The sequence below is a fragment of the Dipteris shenzhenensis genome, chromosome 26 (genome assembly GCF_047967505.1).
Source record: "Dipteris shenzhenensis isolate YYH24624 ecotype China chromosome 26, Dip_SZ_1.0, whole genome shotgun sequence".
NCBI lineage: Eukaryota > Viridiplantae > Streptophyta > Polypodiopsida > Gleicheniales > Dipteridaceae > Dipteris > Dipteris shenzhenensis.
The window spans coordinates 26,698,055-26,722,276 of NC_141621.1; the positions used below are offsets into that span (position 1 = coordinate 26,698,055).

Consider the following 24,222-nt stretch of genomic DNA (forward strand, 5'->3'; position numbering starts at 1 on the left):
GAAAAGGCCACATGGAGGGGAAGATTAAGTGAGAGGGATTCAGGAGAGATGGAGTGACAGACAGAGGGGGGCAAGTCAGAAGGGGGGAAGGGGGTCATCGGTTCACAATGGTTATGGGTGGTGAAGGAGAAACGGGAGGATGATGTGTTGTGAGGGGTGTGGGCGTCATGCGGGGAGGAAATGGGGTTGCGGGTCATGAGGTGTGGGCATGGGGTTGCTAGGGGCAGGGGAAGGGGAAGGGACATGAGGGTGAGGGGCTATGAGAAGACGGCAGGGGGAAGCAGAGGAGACAAAAGAGACCTTGCAAAGTGGAGAAAGGAAAAAAGGAAGAACAGAGATTTCGCCGGGCATCCTGAGATAGTATTGAAACTCTTCATTACAGAGCATTATTGAAAGAGAGGGAAAGAAAGCATAAACACAGGAGCCAGGAGGAGCAGCCATAATATCTGCCCCTTCACCTCTAGACTGGTTCTAATTTTGCAGATTAAATGCCTTTTAAACATTGATATGACCTTCCCGAAGTATTCTGCATTCCGTAGCTGTCCATCAGATTAATTTCCTGTTTGTAAAGTTGCATTTTTGCCCCCAATCATTCGTGTAGCCTCCATTGCCAAGCCATGAATTGGCATAATGCTTCCCCTTAGAGAGGTATCATACCTGTCTCAGCCAGTTGGATGGGGTAGGGTGTCTGTGCCTTAACCCTGAGCTCCCTTATGAGAAAACCTTTAGGTTTTCTAGTAGATCCTCTCTCGGATAGCCAGTATGTGGCCTCTTTGAGTTCGTGGGGGACCTGGAGCTTTTCCAATCTCTCCCATATTTTCTAATGTTGGACTGTGTCGAAGGCTTTCTTGAAGTCCACAAAACAGCAAAAGACGGCCTCTTTATTATGTTTGGCATTCTCCAATGCTGCCCTCATGGAGACCAGATGGTATATTGCCGAGTGTTTAGGGATGGTGCCTTGACTCCTTGTGTCTCTGCCCATTTGCTGATTTTTTGCTCAATGATAGTGTCATACAGCTTGGCCATTAGGTTGCTCACCATGATTGTATGGTAATTTTTTGCCATCCTACTATCTCCTCTCGTGGATGGGTACTATCTTACAAAGTTGCCATTTGAGGGAAACCTTCCTCTAGAGCCATATTCATAAGCCTGGTGAGCATCCCCATGTTAGCATCTCTGTCTAGCCCTTCTGTATCTGGAGCCTTCCCATTTTCTAGCTTTTCAGCCTTTTCCCATGTCTTCTTCCATTATGATATCATTTGTTGCTTTGATGGAAAAGGCATGATTTACTTTCTCTTCCCCTTCTCTTTCGTAGAGGTTCTTGACGAACTGTATCATGTCTTCCCATTATGCTTTCCTCTCCTAAGGTTTACTATAACTTCTGAAAAAACTTCCTGGGATTTTCTTTTAGCTCCTTCAAACTTTCAAGCTGCTTGTTCTTGAGAGAGATTCTCTTTTGGTTCCTTACCACCTGTTTGTACGCTTGGACTTTGCCCTCTTTCTCGGCAGTATCTGCTTTTTTCTAGGTCGTATTTGCAATTTTACATTCCTGGTCATACCAATGTTTGCATGGCATTCCAATACTCCTTCCCTTGGTTTTTACCTGCAGCAATTTTGTTATTCATTTGCTCATTGCATGACAAGTAGAGGGCATCTGATTTTGTGCAGTGCTATCTCTATTTCCCTGTGGTATACGTGAGCCTCTTTTTAGTCCATTCACAGCTGTGTTTTTTTCCAGCATTCTTTGTCCCTATGATGCCTAGAGACAATGGACAGCTATAGAAGGCAGAAATACCTCAGGGAAGATATATCAACGTTTAAAAGACATCTAATCTGCAAAATCAGAACTAGTTCACACGATCTTGAGGTAGAGAGGGGTAGATGGGCACGACCCAAGGTCCCCAGAGAGGAAAGAATCTGCAAAATCTGCCCACATGAGAGGTAGAAAATTAGAAGCATTGACTCCTGAGATGTAGAGTATACACGCACATCAGAGAAGGCTATGGGGGAAGAAGAGATCTAAAAAATCTGCTGGAGAAGCCAGCCAAAATGCTAGGGAGGCAATCCCCCAATACGGAAAATCTTATTGTTATTTCTATGGCTTTCTGCTCTCTTACCTCTGTATAAACATCACATTTGTCGATCTTGTTATGTATTGTTGCTGTAATGTCCTGTCCCATGGATTTGAGCTGAGTGGTGACCATTTCTTGGACCTTGGTTACAAGCTGTGGTGTAGGAGTTGCAGTATTGCATTGCTGTAGAACCTCTTGGATTACCTCCTGGATGAGAGACAGAGAGAGAGAGAGATGATATGATTGTATTAAAGTCCACATGAGACCCTTCAGGATCTATGGGAGTGGGGATCACTATCAACTAATAGTGGTCCCTTACATCCAGTGAGAGAAAATATTACAAACTTGTTATGTAGTTAGTACTTGTGCTGCTAGCTTGTGTGCTAGTCCTAGTACTTTGTTGTGGTGTTCCAAAATCTCTTTCAAGTAGCCTTCCTAGCATTCTGGTTTGGCTGCTTCTGCATATTTTTCAGAATATGTACTGCAGCCTCCAGCAGTCTTGGCTGCACCAAAACATAGGGCTCCATGGCCTTGAAAACAACTCAACTAAGGAGTTTGCTCACAGGCACACACACCAACACATAGGGCCCCATAGCCCCAGTGCCTGCTCTAAACCTGATCATAATAACACCATAACAAGAAAATCCCTGGACGGCCCCAATGTCCCTAGAAAGGGGCTCATAGGCAGGCATTGCCACATATTTCAACACCCCCTCTCAGTGCCAGGCTATGGGGCTGTACCCACATGCCGAAGAAGATGTTCAAGCTACTCCCGAGTCCCGAGACAATGCCTTCATCAGGAGATTGACTACACTCTCTTTCTCAAACACCACTTGATCTTCAATCAGCTTACGGATAAAATGACAGTCCACCTTAGTGTTCTTTGTGCGACCATGGAACATGGGATTGTGTGCAATAGCAATGAAACTCTTGTTGTGACACTGGATTAGTGCCGGATCATCTGTGTGTGTCCCACATATGATAACAACTATCTGAGGCAGACAGCTTTGCACGATGCCAATCTCACAAGCAAGAAGCAATTGACTGTAGTAGACTTTCGAGTATCAACATCTCCTCCCCAATCTAAGTTGGTGTATCCTTCAAGCTCAGACCATTGGGAGTAGAAGATACCATGGTCATGAGCTCCCTTCAAATATCGAAGAACTCTCAAACCCGCACACCAATGTGTTTGGTATGGTGATTGTGAGAATTGCTCAACACCCTGATTGCAAAAGATATGTCTAGGTATGTGTGTTGGTGAAATAGAGAAGACATCTCACTGATTGATGATATCACCATCCACTATGGAAGAAAGGTCGTATTGGGAAAGCTTGGGACTCCCTGGAGTAACTGCTGGACCTGCAATCTGCCATTCTGAATCTCTCCAAAAGCTCCAGACAATACTTGTCGCACCAGCTGTCCTTTGAATCTCCATGCCAGGGAAGTAATGAAGCTCCCCAAGATCTGTCATCTTAAATTAGTGCCACTCATGGATGTTGGGGAAAGCAATTGTGCAGACTTCTCTCTTGATACTCAAAAGCCCACAAGTGTTGAGGAGTAATCAAAGGATTAAAGAACCAATGTTTCTTTTGTTTTGGAACCCCACAATGAATAATTAGTCATATTAGATATAAATATATCGAGCCTTTAGTCTTGGTTAATGGAGTGGTAGGGACATTTTGTTGCACACGTGAATGCAAATTAAAATAATTTAAACCATCATAATATGCTGTGCCAAACATCTTTCCACTTTCTCTCCACTAATTTGCTTCAAATGCCCTCTAATTGTGGAGACCTTCACTCAGCTCTTAGCCAAGTATATGTGAGGCTGTTTCAACTTTTGAGAAGTTTTATTCGCCCTTCTGCTTTCTTGTTTGGTGCTACTTCGGCATTGGAATTCATTGTTTTTCTACCACATGGATATTTTTTCATGTCACTTTTCTCATTAGTCTGTTTCTGCAGGAGCACCTCCATGCAATAGAGAAAGACCAACATGATTATACAATGGATGAGGAGGAGAAAATGGTTCAAGATACCATTCTGAAATCAGAGCCCACTGATGTAGATGCTATACTCTTGCAAAAATCACTTGCACGTAGCTACCCCGATCTTCCTTTTCAAGAAGCTCTTCAAAAAGAAAAAGAGAAGCTTCGAATCGAGCTACAACGCATGCAGGAGGCAATGGATCTTGATCAATGTGATGTTATCCAACATTTGATATATATCACGGATTCTGCAAACGCCTACTCTAAAAGAAGGTTAAGACTGAAGGATTCTGCACAAGATATCAAGCGGCAGGACAGTGACGGGGGAGATACTCCTTTGGAAAATTCAAATTCTGGCCACAAACGTAATGCTTCCTCTGTGGAAAATGATAGCTACATGGAAGATTCTATGAGTCACAAGTAAGAATTCACCTTGCTGCATGGAGATAATCAAGATTTTCTTTTGTCTTTGATGGTTTACATTGTTAATTGAGAGCCATGTTTTCACTCAAGCAGTAGTATGTGTCATGATTGATGTTCATTCAACTGAAGTGATTTTATTTAACATTTTCTATTTTTCACTGGAAATAATGTTTTAATTAGTCGATGTAGCATGGTCTTTATATCTTAGGATACCATGTGGAATGCAGAGGAGCTGGCGTAATCATGAGATTCTTTTTGTCCTTTTGAAGCACGAGTGTGAACTTTTCGTGTTGAGTTTATCCTTAAAAACGATACTGAAGCTTAATGCCTGCTAAACTTTCAGAATAATTGGTCGCTTTTATTGAAAAGATGTCGCACGTGCTGGGAATCATTTTCTTAGGTAGAAAAAATCCCAGAGCTGGATTTGCTGAGATGTGCAAGAACATGCCCTGAGGTGAGGATTGCACCCAAGTAACGCGTCCATATACTCAGCCTTCTAGTTAGACACCGTAGACTCCATTTTTCATTGCTAACAGTTTGCACAATTTATCTTGGGCTGAAAAAGGGTCTGAAGATCATCTGTAAAGTAGTGTGAGAGTCCTAGGAGATTGGAAAGTGTTAGGGTCATAAGACTCAATCATAGTCTGGCTCATTGGCTTGTAAGTTATGTGGTTGATGTTTACAAACGTTTTAACAAAAACTAGGGATTTATTCTGATATTCTGTAAGCACAAGCCCTAGACTTCTGTAAATTGAGGATGTTGTTTATGATTGTACAATCTTGGACGAAGCCTAGTGAGTCTCATGAAAATAAATAAAGCTGGGGACCATGTTTGGACACCGATGGCCTATACTAAGGTCCTCTAAGCTGTCCCAAGAGTGTGATTGGTTTGCATAAGGGGTTTGAACACCCAATTTATGGATAAGGTGGACTGTATGTCAGATATTGAAGAGATGAATCTTGTTCTAAGTCCTGCGGATTAGCCCATTGTCATAGATTACAATTTCTTTCTACATACATTCGTTATGATGATCTAATGAATCATATTTTGAGTCTCATTTTTAAGCCTCTTAAGTCTATTTTGAGTCTCATGCTCTTTTGTTGATCTTCTGAACACTTCTTATGATAAGCAATAATGTAATACCTTCATTGCCATGTATCTACACCTCACATTCAGTCTCAAGTGTCCAACCTTTTGACATGAAGTGATCTAGACCAGATAGGATCCCAATTGACCTATACCACCATGAAAATTGAAGGTTGTTTTGTCTGCCACTGAGGTCCCAATAATGCAGGCATCTTAGCCACGAACAAATAAAAATTTCTCTTTCCAAGTTGCTATGCTCTAAAGAGTGAACAAAGGTAGTGTCCTTTTCTGTCAAATTTTGTCCATGTGAGTTAGCCCTAGGTAGGCTACAATGAAGAGTCACCTATAAACCAATACGATAGAGGTTTTGAATATCCTTCAGAACCCCATTTATCCAAAGTTGGGTCCATTTTACTTGAGCGTGGAATATCTCAACATGATCTGGTAAGTGCAACAACGACATTTTGCAGCATAATTGAAAGCAACCCAAGCAGGCCTAGTGCCACAGGATGAGGATGAATTCTTCAGATGTGAGCCCTTTTATGAGAAAAACCTGGATTGACAGTTGCAAACAAATAGGGTTAGGGTTGCTCATCAATGGGCTTGAACGAATGGCACAGCGGCAGAGGATATGACTGCCATGGTGGCAGATCTGGAAGCCAGAAGGGCAGGAAAAGGGCTGCATTGTCTGCAACACAAGAGGCAGCCATGTGGGCAGCAGATCAGACCTGATCTGGCCATCACATTGACAGCAAAGCATACCAAGCCATGTGGGCTGGAAGGCCATGCAGTAGAGCAGGCCTGAGAGGCTTTAAGGGGTATGGAAAGCCCTGTAAATGGACCCGATCAGGGGCACAGAGCTGCATGGAGGTCGGGCTGCAAACAAAGCCAGTTTGGCAACCTGGCCTAAAAACAAGACTCAAGTCGGCCTGGGGGAGATCAGGTCAGGGTCAAGGTGGGCCTGGGCCGGCCAGGTCCGACAGTTCACCCTAATTCGTGGGCTGATTGGCCCTGTTAAGAGGTCTAGGTGGCCTCATTTGGAAGGGGGGAGGGCAACGGCCCTCCTCTATAAAAGGGGCCTTGTGCCTCATTGTCTCCATCGACCACTTCAGCCACTGCATCCCTAGAGCTCACATAGCAAGGGAAGGCATCACAGCAGATAGGAGCTCTCAATGCTCAGTTTTGGTGCATAGCTAGCAGCACTTTTTGCTGTAGTAGGTCAGCCCGCTGGCTGCCTATTTTGTGCTTTGCTACCTCTACTGCTGAGCATTAATCCGGACTGGCATATGTGCCTTGATCTACTTGTGTGCATATCTTTTATGAGGGAAATCTAAGTGGCATGTGACCTGAGGTAAGATTCTGCTGCCGGGGTTTGGCTACAGCAAGCATTCCCTTCTAACTTTGGCCTGGTATCAGACACTATTATCTCTGAAACATGGGCTGTAAATGAGCTTGCTCGAGTATATCATGCAAGTAATGGATCCTTTCTTGGAAAAAATTATTTACAAGAAGGTATGCATCCTTGGAGGCATAGATGCTGTACTCTCTATGGCTACAAGGCTTACCATAGAGTTGGTTTGCAGGCTTTGAGGACTTAAGTTTCTTTCCCTCCAAGTCTTGAATTGAGTATATCAATGTGTTCAATGAGGTTGGACACTCCAATCTGCTATGATCCAGTGAACCTAGCTGGAATCAACCACAAGTTACAAATGGTTGCCTGAGACTCAAGTTCTCCACGAGCTGGAAATTACCCAATGTAGACGTGCAGTAAGAGATTTGAGGAACCAGAAGAATGAAGAATAAACAGCAAGATATGGCGACTTACAGGTTCAAGTTGTGGGTGAAGCGTTGATGCATCAGATGCTGCCTTGAGGGTCAGCCTTGATGCAAACCTCCCTCAGCTGCATGTGCAACAGCCAAGAAGCAGCCCTCAGCGATGTTGAAGAAGACATAGAAACTGGTAAATTTAGGATCATGTGGGTACAAGTTTTGCACACTCCATGATTCTTTTGCTCATGCTGAAATGAATATGTATTAGTTACATGTTATTGCTGAATGTCTGTCTGAGTGAGTGTGGCCTGTTTGGGGCGAAGTATGTTCATAGCATTATGGTGCTAATATTCATAACAAGGGAACTGGATGTTAAACATTTGCTACATTTTGGGCTTCTTTACATGCAGTCAATCTTTCCGAGAGGATGATGAGACAAAGGCCAAAGATAATTATCACATGACCGAGAAATGGCACAATCGCATCTATCATTGTTACAAGGAACCTTATCTTTGTAAGTATAATCTTTTTATGACACCGATTTGTGATTAGTTAAAACTGATTGAGCTTGCTCTACAGTGCAGCATAAATTACACGAGTACTCCGATCACCTCCTAAAATTTAAATTTATGTAATATTGCTTTTTGATCATCATAAGAATGCTTGATGAGAACTCATTGCCAATATTTCTATGTTTTGGGATAGTATCAGCTCTAAAGTAGGGTCTGAAGAGGCATAAATAGTGAGATGTAGTGCTCTAAAGCTAGGAAGACCTAGACATACATCCTTGTCTGGTGACTCCTCCATGGTCAACCTCATAACAAACAGAGCCGTCTCAGCTTCATGATTTTCCTATCCATGCTTCTGATTTCACATCTGTGCTGCGTGCAACTGATCAAATGCAAGAAAATACATTTCAAGGATCATATCATTTGTTGGGTCTCTGGGAGAGTTTACTAGAGTCCCAATGGAATATCTCTTAAAGCTTGTGTAGGGTTTGCGTTCTAGGACATAGCATTGACATAGACTTGTGCTTTTATAAAGGCAAAGAGCCCTTTAACTAGTCCTTTGCCTCGTTCATCCATATTCCATCTCTTCATCTTCCAGGATATCTCATGTGTAGGGTAAGCTTGTTTTTACTCAGATGAGTGCTTCATTTGCACTATCTCAAACTGATTGTGGGACAACAGTACAAGTTGCAGAAGGTTCATGTTCTTCAAAGTATGTGTGCTTCCCCATGAAACCCAGTCCATTCCTTTTACCGTGCTGGTTTGGGACATGTAGCCCCTAAAGCCATCGCCTAAAAGATCTTGAGAGCAATAATTTATTGGCCTAACCTGTTCCAGGACTGTTATTTAGTCAGGATGACTCATATTTCACCTTCTCAGGACTGTTCAGGACTAGGGGGTTCAGTTCCAATCCCATTGGCCGTGACGCACAGTAGGAGGGTGTCTCAGGAGTTCGCCAGACCAGTGTCAGCCCTAGCAGGAGGGAGTATCCTGATAACTAGAGTTGGAGGTGTTGCTATTAGCACTATGGAGGTTGATGATTCCTCGGCATTTGGTGAGGATAGTCATGCAGTTCCTTCCTCAGCTCCCCTTCCTTAGTTCTTTAGGGGTGCAGCAGTTGCAGTACCAGTCAACAGAGAGGTTGACGAGGCCTTCCCATTATTGTGTCCTTCACTCCGAGAGGTTAGTCATACAGTGTCTCCATTAGATCGTGAGCCACCAGCAGTACCAGTGACCAGTGTCTACATCGGAAGCTCCCTTGGTGATGACATCAGTTCCATCAGTTCCGTTGATTCATCAGAGGTGTGCTCATTAGCCTTAGTACTTCCTCAGTACCTTATGAGGACATGTTCAGTTCCAGTATTCTGTCAAGGAGAAGCTATGCCAGCCATCTCTCACTCCTTTCACGAGACAAACCAGTCATGAGGTGTCCTCAGCAGTTCTTGACATCTCACAGTTCGTTCATGCATCATCCCATTTAGTTGATTCATTAGAGGGGTGCCTAGCAGCACCTCCATTCCTTCGGAGAGCATGCTGTGCAGTCTCCTCCTTGGAGGGGTGTCTGCAATGCAAGTCGCCACTTAGCTCCTTGGAGAGACATCTACAGTTCCATATCTCTCGGAGTTTCTTAGAGAGACAACTCTAGCTTCCACAGCTCTCGACATCACTCAGGTTCTCTTCGGGAGACATTTCTATACCGCATAGTTTTAGATTCCAGGAAGGTTGCTGAGTTTTTACCCTTAGCAGTTATCACACCAGCAGAGGAGGCAGGTGCATTCCAGCTTTCCCTCACTGTAATCATGCAGACAATAGTACCACAGTGCCCAGGAGTGCATGTGAGTATTCTGGAGTTTCCAAGTTTTCAGTTTTGGTTGCTTGGCCTCAGTGGCTTTGGCATGACCCCAACAATTCTTGGAGTAGCACCAGCATTTCTATATCGGTGGATCTTCTGCGTGGGGAGGGTGGATGTCAGCAGTTGGTAGCCAGTTTCATGCCATTAGCCTTCCAGAGTGCAGTGCCTCCGCATAAGCAGCCTAGTCAGTCCTCAGTAGTTCACAAGGACAGCATGCAGTTCATATTTCCAGGAGCCTATCAGAGTGCCATACCACCCAAGGATCATAAGTTCACAGTAGTAGCATGGTGGGATGATTGGCCTTAGCAGTTCGGCTTCTTGTCTTCATGGTAGTACTGATTCTTAGGAGTTTTTATTGAGCCGCTGTGTTATCATAGCAAGCATTCATTCCTCAGCCTCTTGGAGCAGTACCATATCAGTCCCAGTGCGAGACTGTTATTTCCCCACTCTTTGGGAGGATAGTCAAGTTTCAAGTAGCAGTTGGTGGTCATCATGATCACATTCACTTGGCAAATCTTGGCAAATTCGCTCAGTCCCTCAGCACCTATCATCATCCAGAACTTAAACAGGAGGGAATGTCACATCCACATCTACACTAGGGAGCATTGTGACACATAGTCTGACCCATTTGTCATATGCCGTGACCCCGTTGTGAGCCCTATTCCCGGGACGAGTCAAGCACGAGTGACAAGGCCCATTCGTTGTTCCCAAAGTCACAAGCCATGGTGGAGCAGTTCAGGTTGCCAAGGCAAAGCGTCGTGAGGTATCCACCTAGCAACAAGTTTAGAAGAGGGGAATGCCACATGCACAAGGGTCAAAGCCCTCGTACCAGTGACACCTGGCTAGACCCCCAGCAGCCCTATTTGGGACCCAGGTGGGAGGGCCAGCACCAGCCCTTGAAGGCTGGTCTGGTTCGCCGGTTGACCCGATCAGCATGGTTGGCCCGACCACATGGTTGGCCAGGTCGGCTTGGCCATTAGATATGTGGGAAATCTTTATCCTTCCGATTTGGAGTAATGACCAAACCCCCCACATGGCTCGAGAAACGGAGAAAGAGAAGGGAAAAGAGAAGAAAATGATACCCAAGGACAAGAAGGACAAGGATAAGGAAAAGGATATGGACAATACCAAAGATCAGCACAACACAAGAATGACTCCTAGCAAGAATCTTAATGAGTTTGGTAAGCATTTTCTTTGTCTTCTCTCCCCTCCATGTCAACATCCCAGACGCTAGTCCTTGTGTGTCTGGAGCCTTCCCATTTGCTACTCTCTTCAGACCAGTCACTAGTTCCCTTGTGTGTCTGGATCCTTCCCCATGTCTCTTTTGTTATGATGTCATTTGCTGCTTTAATAGAACAAACACGGTTGAGATCATCTTCCATAGAGATCCTGGACAAATTGTATTATGCCTTCCCATAATGCTTTCCTTTCCTGAGGTTTACTGCCTTGTAAGATTTGGAAATATTTTCTGGGCTTTTGTTTAAGCTCCTCAAAAATCTCAAGTTGCTTTCTCTTGGGAAGACTGTTTTTTTGTTCTTACCACTTGTCTGTAAGCTGTAGCTTTGCACTGTTTCTCAGCTGTATCTGATGTAGCCTTATTTGCTGTTCTACGTGCATGGTCATACCCATGGTTGCAGGGCATTCCTATGCTCCTCCCCTTGCTTCTTGTAAAACATTTTTGGGCTGTTTTCTGCAGTACTGCTGTTATGAATTTATTCATTCTCGACAAGTAGAAGGCATCTGACATCATCATGTTGCTGTTTCTAGCTCCTCCTCATAGATGTGAGCCTTCTTGTAGTCCATTTTCAGCCTGGGGTGCACAATATTTTTCTGTTTTTCTGCAGCGATCCTTATTCCTATAAAGCCTAGTGACAGTGCTTTGTGGTCAGAATCCAGCGTCTCCTTCTCAATTTTGAGGTATTCCATTGCAACCGGGCTTATGAGACGTAGTCAATTAGACTTGACCCTTGAAGGTTTTTGCATGTATAATTTCCCGTGTCTTTGAAAAATGTGGTTTCATTGCATATTTGCAGCCCAAAATGTCCACGTAGGATGAGAAGTTGTCTCCCCATGTGGGTGATTTCTCCCATGTCTTTTGATGTCCTTTCCAGCCCCTTCTTTTCACATTATCATCTTCCATTTCTTCCATCCATATGGGGTCTCTTCCCTCCATTGTGATAATGCCTTGAACTGAGCCCCCGTTTGTGTGTTGAAATCCCGTGCCAGAATAATTGCATGGTCTTTAGAAAACCTGGCTATGTCCTTCCCCAAATGCATGAGAGGATCTTCTCGTGATATATGGCTGTTGTGTTTGTAGATGGGCAATCGTGAGGTGCAAAGTAACATGCTGCCAATCAGGTGTTTCCCTCTTTTGTCACTATCTCCAACCGCATACAATGTTTATGTGGATCCTCCTTTATGATCTTGGCTGTTTTTCCCCATGCCTTGTGGATGTAGCATGCTGTCTACCAAATCCCTGGCCTTTTGTGTGTCTTTTATGTGTCTTTGTGTGTGTGTGTGTGTGTGTGTGTGTGTGTGTGTGTGTGTGTGTGAGAGAGAGAGAGAGAGAGAGAGAGAGAGATTATTAACATCAACGAAATAATGAAAGGTCTGTGGGACCAAAAAGAAACCAGATACAGTGAAACCTAAGGGTGGGGCCACTAAAATGGGCACTCCTACCCAAGGCTGATGTTATGTATGTTGTCTGTGGAACATGACTGAACGACTGAGGAGAGACAAGAGGAGCTCGTCTAATAGTGGTTTTGGGTCTGGTGAGGGCTGGTGTCGAGAAAGAAAATTAGCAATAGAATGTGGTTGTCGCTCGGCCTGTTTGGGTCCATCCCTCCTCTTGTGTAGTCTCCGTGATGTGGCCCGTTGTCTAACAAGTGCTATGCTCACTCTATTGGTCTCTCTCCCTATTTCAAAGAGAGAGGATATGTTTCCAAACCTCATGTGAGTGTCCACTTGGGGCGGGGGGGGGGGGGGAGAAAGAAAGAAAAGAAAGACAGTTTATTAAAGTCTTCGGAAGACCGATGGGTCTATGAGACTGTGAAAAACTCGATACAATGAGCTGTGGTAGTGGAGCTACTAAACGAGCATCCATACCAATGCAAAATGCAAAAAAATGCAAAATGGCAGTACTAAGTCCTAAGTACAACATAGTCATATCCTGCCTATATATATCAATCTCAGCATCATCGTCAGCATCATCATAACCATCATCATCATCATCGTCAGCAACGGGACATCAAGATGGATGAGGCTGTGGAAGTGGAGGCATGAGGTCAGCAATAGAACGTTGTCACCCCTTCAAGGGTGCAGTCTTGGTACGTCTCCTGGTTGTAGCTCTACGTCTAACCAAGGCCATTGTGACCCCCGTCGGTCGGCCTCCGTGACCCTAAACAAGGAGAGGGAGAGAGAGAGAGAGAGAGAGAGAGAGAGAGAGTCTATTAACGTCCACTGGAGACTAAAAGGTCTATGGGACAGCAAGAAACCCTCTAGTACATCTGCTTTAGGGAGGAAAGAAAGAAAAAGAAAGAAAGAAAGTTTATTTAAGTCTTTGAAAGACGGATGGGTCTATGAGATTGTGAAAATCCTGATACAACAAGCTGTGGTAGTAGGGCTACTAAAAGAGCATCCATACCAATGCGAAATGCAAAAATGCAGAATGGTAGTACTAAGTCCTAAGTACAACATAGTCATGTCCATGGTTGACTATATATCAATCTCAACATCATCATCATTAGCGGCAGCAAGATATCAGGATGGATGAGGAGCGGTGGCATGAAGTCGGCAATAGAGTGCTGTCGGCCACTCAGAGGTGCGGTCTTGGCAGGTCTTCTGGTCGTAGCTCTGCGTCTGACCAGGGCTATTGTGACCCCCGTCGGTTGGGCTCTGACTCGTCGAAATAAGGAGGGGATGTCCCCAAGTGTGATCTGTGTGTCGACCCTCTATCTGAGATATCGGGTCACAGGCTCCGGGTCACGGTCATGTCGAGGCCTCGTCTCGTGGGGATTCATGTGATCTAGCTGAAAGAACTCCGTGATAGAGCTCTGAGAGGGATCAGCCGAGGAAGAAGTTTGCTCCTATCTCCGTGCTCAGAGTATCCTCTCGCGGTGTCTAAGTGCCTCATGAATGAAACCTGCCAAACACCGCTGGTCCGGGTAGGAGAGGAAACGGTCCAAAATCCCATAGCTATTCCCTCATGATACTAAGTCTCCGGTTATGGAGCCGACGGAAGTGCAGTCTGTACATTCTGTGCAGTGAACAAATGACATGTAGCAGGCCTAGGCATAGAGGATATATAAAGTGGTGTCTACATCGAGACATCATAAAGTTAGCTTGTGTGCCAGGCATCTGGACCTGTGATGGGAATAGGCAGCTTCCCCTCAAATAGAAGCCCCCACCCAAGGGTAGGAGCTTCCCCCTGAAATGATCAAATCACCTCCCACCCTATGTGTGAGGAAAGCCCCCCTCTTACAGTGTGTCAATCGCCATGGTATCTGCTGTGCTTGGCGTGGCGTCATGTGGCCCTAGGCTCGCTCATGTGTGAGGTAGGATTTCAACTCTTTGCACCTGTCATCGAACTAAGAATTTTGAGGGATCTTTCAATTGGACATGTGAAACGGACCGATTCCTATTGAAACAAGGGTGTCCGAGGCACGAGCGATGTCTCATCATCTCCAAGTAAAGTAGGAAGCTCACGGGCCAAGTGGCTCACATAGACTAGATCCAGAGCACAAGCAAAATGGATTAGGACACGAGTGGGTGTGGGTGGGGATCTCCATGTGGCTGTCATAGTAGCCAAGATGCTTAAGGCTAGGTATGAGTGGTCAGCACCGAGTGGGAGAGGAGACACAATAAAGTCATGTATCCGCGATACATACTTGTCCCCAACAATCTGGCGGGATGGCAATAAGGCGACGGGGTACCGGCTAAGCTTGAAAATGGAAAATTTGTAGTTGTCAGAGTTATTGAGGGGGTTGTCGCATGTTGAGGGTGTTGCCCATGAGAGAAAATGGGACGGAAAAACTTGGCGATGCATAGACTTGTGAGGTCGGTATGCAAGGATGCAAAAATGCAAAAAATGTATTGGCTGTATTCAATGTTCACCTAATGCTGACCATGAATTTGGGTGTGTGCGGTGTGGTTACCAAGGACTTGTGAGCTACTGGTGCATGTGGGTGATATGCGTGTGTGTTCGGTGTGTGTCTGGATCGAGTGAGCGTGAGCGCTTGGAGAGAGAGGCAATCCGGTCGTGAGAGCCCCGTACAGCTCCCCCGTCTGCCCGTACACCTGTACGGCTATCGTACAGGTACCGTACGTCAGTACGGACAGCCCGTACGACCATACTGCTCCTTCTGCACATCTTTGCGTGATCTCGCTCCAACCCTGCGTGTGTGTGCGTCGCTATCGTTTCCTTTTTCCATAACTTTACTTTGTGCATCCGTACATCTCAATCAGTTCGCCTTTCGTCAACATCATCGTCTCTCGCTAGTAATCTCTGCACCATCCTCGTCCGTACGTCTGTACGGCCACCGTACGTTTTTCGTACTTTTCCGTACAAACCTAGCCCTCCCGTATAGTCTGAATCTTTTTGGGGTTTCCTTTCGCTTTTTTTCCCTAGCTGGTCTTCCGCCAACTCCTACCTATCCCTTTGCTCTCTCCTTACTAGTTATACAATTCCTCTTCTCTCTTGTGGGCTTCCTCTAATTTTCCTTTGGGACTGTTTTTTTGGCTTTCGCCACCCTCTTACAGGTACTTCATCCTCAAGCTCCTTTTCTTACCAAGTCATGGCAGAGTATTCATATGAAAAAACATTTCAAAAGGAGCGCTCGGCTCCCTGCAAGAAGCAAAAGCAGGTTGAGGGTCAACATGACCCGATGCATGACACACTTGAGGCTCAACTAGTATATGATGTAATGCATGAAGGATTTGCAGATACGAGAAAAGACTGGAAAGACTCGGTTCCCTCAGTTGGCCTCATGGTTGAGGTCGATGAAATTGTGGATCCAGTCAGAGACTATGCCAAGAATGCAGTTATATTATTCTTTCCAGGCCGGAATCCACCTGCTGCAGAGATAGGCAACTGGCTGGCACGCACATTGGCTGGCTCTTTTGTTCGTAAAGTACACTATGCAGCCAGGGGCTTTTTCGAGGTTATCATGGTGGATGAGATCCACAGACAAATGCTTTTGGAACATTCACCTCTCTTTTTTAGGCAGCAAATGGTGCATGTCTTGCCATGGTCTCCCACATGGGACTTTCAGGCTTTAATCAGACACAGATGCCCAGTCTGGGTTGAAGTCGTTGATTTCCCCCAATGCATGGCCTCACTTTTGCCTAAAATTGCAGCCTCTTTAGGTAAAGTGGTCTGCCCACCACGGCCAAATGGCAATTCAAACAGATTTTGCATTCTCTGGGATACTGATAATCCCACACCGGACTCTTATTCAGTCACGGTGAATAATGTGAACATGGGGAGTGCATTTTATAAACTCAAATGGGGTTTATTTGCAGGGGCCTGTTTTGAATGCAAAAAGTTTGGACACATGGCTTCACAGTGTCCACTGAACCCACATAAAATGCCTCATGTCACCTTGCCAGTCCACATGCCCACCAAAGATGCTCCTACTCTAGTTGCCAACAAAAATAAAAGCAGTAGACAGCATCCTGGAAGTCAGGATAAAGGCAAAGATTCAGTAGTTACCAATGCGAATCTCACTTCACATTCACCTCCTGCTACTCAATCCATGCCCAAAGGAAAGCAACCTTCAACTGATGGCTGGCAGAGCCCAAGAAAAGTTATTTCTGCTCGAAGAATTCCACCCCCCCGCACTTGGAATGGTGCATCTTCTAGCGGAAACACCCCAGAGATCAATACAGGAATTGGGATTACATGGGCTGCAGTAACAGCCAGCAGAACACTCTTCCCTGAAGAAGAGGTTGCTGCTTTGCTGTCTACTTCTCAGGCGACTACTTCTTCTCAGGGGCGAGGCCTCGACCGTGAGATAGAAATGCAAGGCTGACCTCATACTTTTTGCTGCTGTACATAGTTGTTACATTACTATAAATATCTGTATATATGACTGCTCACATCACCTGTTTTACACTCAATGTCCAGGGCATGTGTGACAGTAGGAAATGGAAATCTGTGTGGCTGTACATCAACAAATTTCAGCCTGACATAGTGGCATTACAAGAGCACAACCAACCATAGTTACCGTGGAACGGGAACGTTCCGGGAACGTCGGATGCTAGAACGGGAGCGGGAACGGAGCGGGAGCGGATCGGGAACGTCGGGGAACGCCACGTCATATGACATGTCAGCATATGACATAAAATGACAAAACATTTAAAATATCCAAGATTAAACTTTAAAGTCTTAAACATTAAAAATTTAAAGATTCTAGAGTCCAGAGTCCAGACTCCAAATTGAAACTGAAAAGAAAGTACATTGCATGAGGATATATAATAGCTGAAAATACAAAAAGCTGGCTGCTGAGTACAATGTACATACGACAAAAGTATCAAGTATGACAAGTACAAAACTAGCCTCAAGGGCCAAGGTAACTGGTGAGTCAAAGACTAGTCATCAGCAAGTGGGATCTCATCCTCCTGTCCAGGCTGTCCCTCAATTTGGTCATCCTGATGCTGCTCCACATCATCCTCTCCCTCTGGCTGATCCTCACCATCATTGTCATCAAGATCAAGGGAAAATCCAATAAATGGCTCTGGAGTACACTCAGCCCTGAACTTGTTAAGCAAACGCAAGTTTGCATTAACAAATACAAGGTCATTTGCCTTCTGGACACCAAGCGTGTTCCTCTTCTTGCTTGCAATGTTCCCAAAACTGCTCCATAAGCGCTCACAGGGCGAGGAGCTAGCACCCTGGCTGAGCACTCGAATGGCCAATCTTTGCAGCAATGGTGTATCTGCCCCATAATCCTCCCACCACCATGCACTGGATATCTTGAACCTATCATTTTGTGCATCTTGCAAACCAAAGAGGCCTCTCTTTTGTCGATAAAAGGAAAGGTCTTCACGAACCCTCCTCCTATCATCTCCATCGGGTACAAGCCTCCTCAAGATATCCTCCCAACCCTGCACAACCTCTGCATCTGTCTCTTGTCCTTTACCTTGAAATTCTGGATCCACCACAAATGCAGCAGCCTCTAATGCAGAGTGATACTCTGTCCACCTGCCTGTCGCAAGACGAGATAGCTCCTGTCTCCTACCCCCATCCAAAGTCTGTAGAGACTCTAGAGATAGGATTCTCTCAATCATCCTGTCCATCCCCTCGTACACCTTGCCAATGCAAGGCTCATCTCCATCAAGAAGCCTCAACATAAGAATGATTGGCCGCACAACCTGCAACAATGCCTCAATAGTGTCCCAAAAAGTGTCATCAAGAACTATGGACCTGCATCGAATACCTGCCACTGAGGTGCGCTCTCACCATGCATCCCACTCCTCACAAACTACAAGCTGCCTCAAATGATTCTTCACTTCAAAAAGACGCTTTAGCATAATGAAATTATATGCAAAGCGTGTTTCTGAATACTTTAAGAGATCCTTTGGGGATCTCTGTCGAAATACAGCCAAAATGTAGTGGTGGCGAGTGATAAATGAAACAATGTGATTGCCCATTTCAATAAAAGGCTCCACCCACTGCATCTTACCAATATCTTTGAGGAGATTGTTGAGCCCATGTGACATGCAAGGAGTAAAGCAAATATGTGGGTACCTATCCTCAATGATCCTCCCTGCTGCCCTGTTTGAGTTCTCTCCATCAGAAACAAACTGGATGACATTATTGGGACCCACATAATCAATGGCTTCACTCCAAATATTTGCCAATCTCTCTGCAGTTTTGCCCGCCTCTGAATTGTCAATAGCTTTAATAAAAAAGCTACATCCTCTGGAGTATGCAAGGATACCCTGAATGGAGCGGCTCCTACTGTCACTCCAACCATCACCCATGATAGTGACGCCACATCTACGCCATACATCCTGAATGGGTCCCAAGGCATCCTCTATGGCCGTCCTCTCTATGGCTAGAAGTGTAGTGCGCAATGCCTCGGATGAGGGTGGAGCATAGCCAGGTCCGAAAGAAGCAATCTCCTTCACCATATCTGCAAAGTATGGGTTGCGGGCCTTTACCAAAGGAACATCTGCAGCATAAAAAAACCGTGCCACTGCTGCATCTACTTGTGCCCTCCTCCCAGGGTGCCATGATGCCACAAGACTAGCCTGCACTCGACCTCGTGAAGCCTGCGTCTGGGGCGCATTTGTTCCATGCACGGATGGCTGTGGAGCAGCCCCAAATAATGGAGTAGATGCACTCGCTGAAGATGCCGCGCCTGTAGGTGCAGCTGATGATGATGTACCTCGAGGATCAAGAATAGAGGGCCGACTCCCTGCTGCATCAAGTCTATCTGCAAGTGCCTGCAATCGTATGATATCTGCTCCTGACACTGTAGGGCAAACAGAAATGCCTTTGCCTCTAACCCCCAACAAATGGGCTCGCACACGATCCGTGCCTCCACTCTTAATGGAACCACAAAAGTGGCATTTCCACTTGCGTGACCCTCCTCCTCTTGCACTATCATATCTGGACACAAGATCCACCTCATTCCACCAAGGAGATCTGTTTTCTGCATCTATGCCACGAGGAGGTGCCATTGAAATTGATAAATGGCTGAAAATAAAAAAAACAATCAAAATGCCCTTGCATGAGACATAAGTAAAGTGTCCACTAACTGGAAAAAAATGCAGCAAACTAGAATATCCAAATTCCAATGTTCATTGCGTCAAATTTTAAATTTTACCTGCTCAAGAGTCAAGTGCCAACCAAGCAAGGGAAGGGGGCAGCCAAGGTAGGGAGAGTGTGGGCCCTGGGCCCTGGGGCAGCCAAGGGGCAGCCAAAGGGGAAGCCAAGGGGCAGCCAAGGGGGCAGCCACTGAGCCAAGGGGCAGCAGCCAAGGGGGCAGCCAGCTGCCAAGCCTCAAGGTAGGGAGCAGCCAAGGGGGCAGCGGCCAGCCAAGGTAGGGAGCAGCCAAAGGGGCAGCCAAGGTAGGGAGCAGCCAACGGGACAGCAAAGGAGGAAGGCAGCAAATGAGCCAAAAAAGATGCAGCGGCTTATCTAACCGCCGCCGCCGCCGTCGCGCAGGAGCACATAGGCCGGAACGCCCGGAACGGGCGTTCCGCCCTACGTTCCGGCACGTTCCGGAACGTTCCGGCTGTTTCGCGCGTTCCGGTCCCGTTTCGCACGTTCCGGGCACGCGTGCAGCTCCGTTCCGGCGTTCCAGGAAAGCGGAACGCCGTTCCGCGGTAACTATGCAACCAACATATTTATGCAGGCAAGACATGACACTTCTGTGGGTATGACATTTTCTATGCTGGGGAGCACTCTTTCTCAGGGGTTGTCCTTCTGATCAAACATGAGCTTCAACCAGTCATTGCATTAAATGACAACAAAGGCAGATGGCTTGTTCTCCAATGCATTATTAGAGGAGAGGTGTTTGAATTTGCTTCAGTTTATGCACCTCAATCATCTCGAGACAGAACTGTAATTTGGGATGCTATGCAACAATACCCGTGGAGATATCATGCCTACATATGTGGGGATTTCAATAATGCTCCACAACAGGGAGACAACACTTCCAGCCACGATCATATGTTATCTCCTGAAAGGCATGCATGGTCTCAACTACTTTTGCATTTAAATCTGGTTGACCTTTGGAAGGAATTGCAGCCTTTGTCACCGGGCTACACTTTTCGACATAATGCTCTTTCCGCTTATCAGGCAAGACTGGATCGTTGGTATAGTGTCGCTCCCCAACAAAATGGGGATTTCGCATGCAAAATGTGGATTGACTATGCCTTTGTGCATTCAGACCATGCACCACTATGGCTGCGTTTATCTTTTCATAAGATGCCAGAAGATAGATTGCCACAAAGGCGACATCTAATCATCAACAATAGTTATTTGCAACATGCTGAATTCAAGGCAATGGTTACTGAAGCAGCTCATTGTCTTTCCTCTAGCAGCTATCTTCATGCTGATGATGCCCGGGCTTCTTTTATTTCTAAAATGCAAATGGTGATTAGAGCTTATGGCAAGTCTTACATGAAGACTCTGAGGGAAACCATTACTCAGGCCAAGTCTACTTGTCAAGACCTCACTGAACTCAGTCATCATCGTTCGTTGTCCATGCATGAGCAAACCACACTATGTCAGGCTAGACATTGTCTTAAACTAAATGATCACAGGAAACTGGCAAAATGGGAGACTAGAGCAAGACAAAGAGCCTTCACAGATAAAGGTTGCTCTTCCAAAGAATTTTTCAAGAGTTTGCATCAGAGGAGAATCAAAACAGAAATTTGCAGAGTGCTTATGCCCGATGGATCATGGACTCCTTCACGGTCACAGCTTGCCTCTGTTTGTGTGCATCACTTCTCCCAGCAATTTGGCTCTGCAGCTCCGCCCTCGCAACAGGTTTTGCTTGCACGGAATTTACTGTTGCAAAATGTTTCTCCAATAATTTCCCCTACTCAAGCTTTGGAATTGGAGGAACCCTTTACTGAGAGGGAACTGTCAGATGCAATCAAATCATGTGGCAGATGGAAATCCCCCGGATGGGATGGTTTAACAGTCGAGTTTTTTCTAGCATACTGGCCTATTTTGAAGCATCGATTACTATATATGGTGAATGCTGCATGGCAACATCAGAAAATGCCAGACACATGGAAGAGAGGTCTTGTTAAACTCCTTCCTAAAAAACAAAATTGTGAGTCTTTGGCAGACTGGAGACCTATCACTCTTATGCTCGTAATTTACAAAGTCACTACCAAAATGATTGTTGCTCGGCTAAAGGGGTTTTTACATGATGGGTTGCATCCTGCACAATATGGCTTTGTCCCGCGTAGGCATATCACCGATAACATTGCCAATGCCTACATTGGAATTGAATATGCCAAATACACACAACAGGATGTTTTGTTATTGCAAGTTGATATTGCCAAAGCTTTTGATACAGTTCAGTGGGATTTCATTTCATCGACTATGCAAGCTTTGGGTTTTGGCACAAAAATGCAGCAACTCATCAATTGGCTATATCAAGATAGTGAAGCTGCCTGCATACTTTCAGGAGATATTTCTCCATCCTGGACTCTTGCTTGCTCTGTCAGACAAGGATGTCCACTGAGTGCTTTACTTTTTGCCATAGCCACTCATCCACTGCTTCAATATCTGGATCACCTCTTAGACACTGACCAGCTGCACGGTTTGGAGATTCTTGGCAGTCGCAGCATGATTGCTCAAGCATATGCTGATGATTCTTTCTTTACTCCAAAAAATACTCGGGCTGATCTGTCCATGATTATGCATGCTCTTTCTACATATGGATTGGCTGCTGGCCTTCAGGTAAATTTTCAAAAATCAAAATTGTTGCCTTTACATGCACAGGACTGGCACAATCTTTTGTGGCCTTGGGAAATTGTCCCTGCTTCTCAATTCATTCGACATCTTGGTTATCCTCTAGGCTGGGGACTCACCCGTTCACAACAAACTGATTGGGTGCTAGTAAAGTTAAGGGCAAAACTTGAATATTGGAAGCTTACAACTTGGCCATTACATGTTCGTCTGCGAATTACACAATCCATTTTGATAGCATACATACAATTTTATCTGCCTCTCACTATGTTCACTAAGGCAGATTTGGTTTCATTTATGTCAGCTATCATGGAAATTTTCTGGCATTCAAAACATGGCAAGAAAAGTCTCAGATTACTCTCCATGCATCGTCTCTGTTCTCCAAAGATGCACGGGGGTCTGAACATTCTCAATATTCAAATGCATTTGCTTGCTCACAGGGGAAAAATGATGATGCAGTTTCTACAAGGAGATCAGCCTTGGGCTTTTATGATCCGCTCTCTCTTATTACATCTTCATACATCTGCTTTTGGGAATTGGCAGCCTACTCAGTGGGAATTTTTATTTGGCTCTATCCAAGGCAAGATCAGAGGATGCCCTTTTGTCTCTTCTCTGCTTCTTGATTGGAAACATATTCTATCCCACTTGGAATGGAAAGGAAGGGACTCTCTCTCGGGCAACTCTTTGAGGGTAGAGAATCTCTTTTGGTCTAAAGTATTCCATCCACCTTTGGCCATACAAGAACCCCGACACTCTTATTTTCTCTCCTTCAAAGGCATTTCATCTGTGGCGGATGTACTTCAGGATGATGGCACAATTCTATCTTTTTCTTTGGCTGCTCGCAAATATGGCTTGGGAGCTCATTATCGTTCTTTATGGCATAAAATTTCAGCAATGCTCCAACCGTACTTACTGGTACCTCATTTAGAAATTCAGCATCGGCTTGAGGATTGGATTTTACGCTCTCCTTCCTCATATGTCCGTCCTTTGAAGCTTTCACATATTACAGTGTCATCACTATATAAAGTGTTATTACCTCCATCTTGGATTTCCAACAGAGCAAATACTGTTTGGCATATGGATCGTTCAATGAAGTGGTGGAGAAAAAGGCTGCGTCTCCTTTGGCATTACAAAGTCCCTCTTCGACAACAGCTTTTCCTATGGCGAGTTCTCCTTGGCATTTTTCCATCTGGACAGTTACTCGCACACAGACATATTACTTCAGCTGTTTGTCACAGATGCTCGCACTCTACTGAATCAGTGCTCCATATCTTTTGATCCTGTCCAAACACTTCTGATCTCATTGCTCTCATCAGACAGAGGCTTCGACAACGATTTCCTACTGTTACTTTTGGCAGATTTTTCTGGTTGTTTGGATTTTATCCCCAGAGACAGGGTGTTTTTTTTTTATTTTTTGTATGGGTGCGATATTGGACCCTATGGACTTTATGGATGGATAGAAATCATAGAGTCTTTGGTGATCCACTATTTTCATCCTTTCTTTTTTTCAAACGATCTCTGCAACAATCATTCTACGATTGTTTTCAGACTCGTTTGATAGATTAGGATGTGTATACAGCAGCTCATACCAAGATCTTTTGTTGAGTAGTAGCTACTTCGTTTTTGAAGCAGCTATGAATGTAATTATTCCATAGAAATAAAAGATGTCTTCTCACAAAAAAAAAAAAGCATGTGGGTGATATGCCTACCATACCGACTCACCTAGACCTAGACTTGATGATCATGCACCTAATGTAGGGTCGATTATGTGGAATGCAGTGGATTGAATTTTGATCAACAACATACCTTGTCATTAGCCAGGTAGAGCATATGCTGATTTTGTTCATCATTCTGGTTGTCAAGTTGCTGCGGCGTTCACGTTGATGGATGTCCTTTGTAACAAGGCATGTGGACTCTTGTGTGGCTGTATCCCAAGCCAGGGCAGGTTCTTGTGGTTCCATGGCCTTTGATATGATAGAAAACGTAGGTCTGGGTGACATTGCAGGTGTTACCCTGGGTACGGTGACTTCGGAGGGGGTTCGCATGGGCTTGGAGAAAGGTTCTTGTGTAACTACCTTGCGTTTAGGG

General features: G+C 45.1%; 1 protein-coding gene and 1 pseudogene across 1 annotated transcript in view; one reads left to right on the forward strand and one right to left on the reverse strand.

Annotated features, from left to right (window-relative positions):
• The window catches only part of LOC147884898 (protein MID1-COMPLEMENTING ACTIVITY 1-like), a 73,348-nt gene that overhangs the window by 2,750 nt on the left and 46,376 nt on the right, over positions 1-24,222 (forward strand). The window contains exons 2-3 of the mRNA XM_087397357.1: positions 4,035-4,477; positions 7,748-7,851. Coding sequence (XP_087253483.1) covers positions 4,035-4,477; positions 7,748-7,851 — 547 coding nt within the window. The remainder of the gene's footprint in view (positions 1-4,034; positions 4,478-7,747; positions 7,852-24,222) is intronic.
• LOC147884899 (uncharacterized) lies at positions 17,244-19,240 on the reverse strand (annotated as a pseudogene).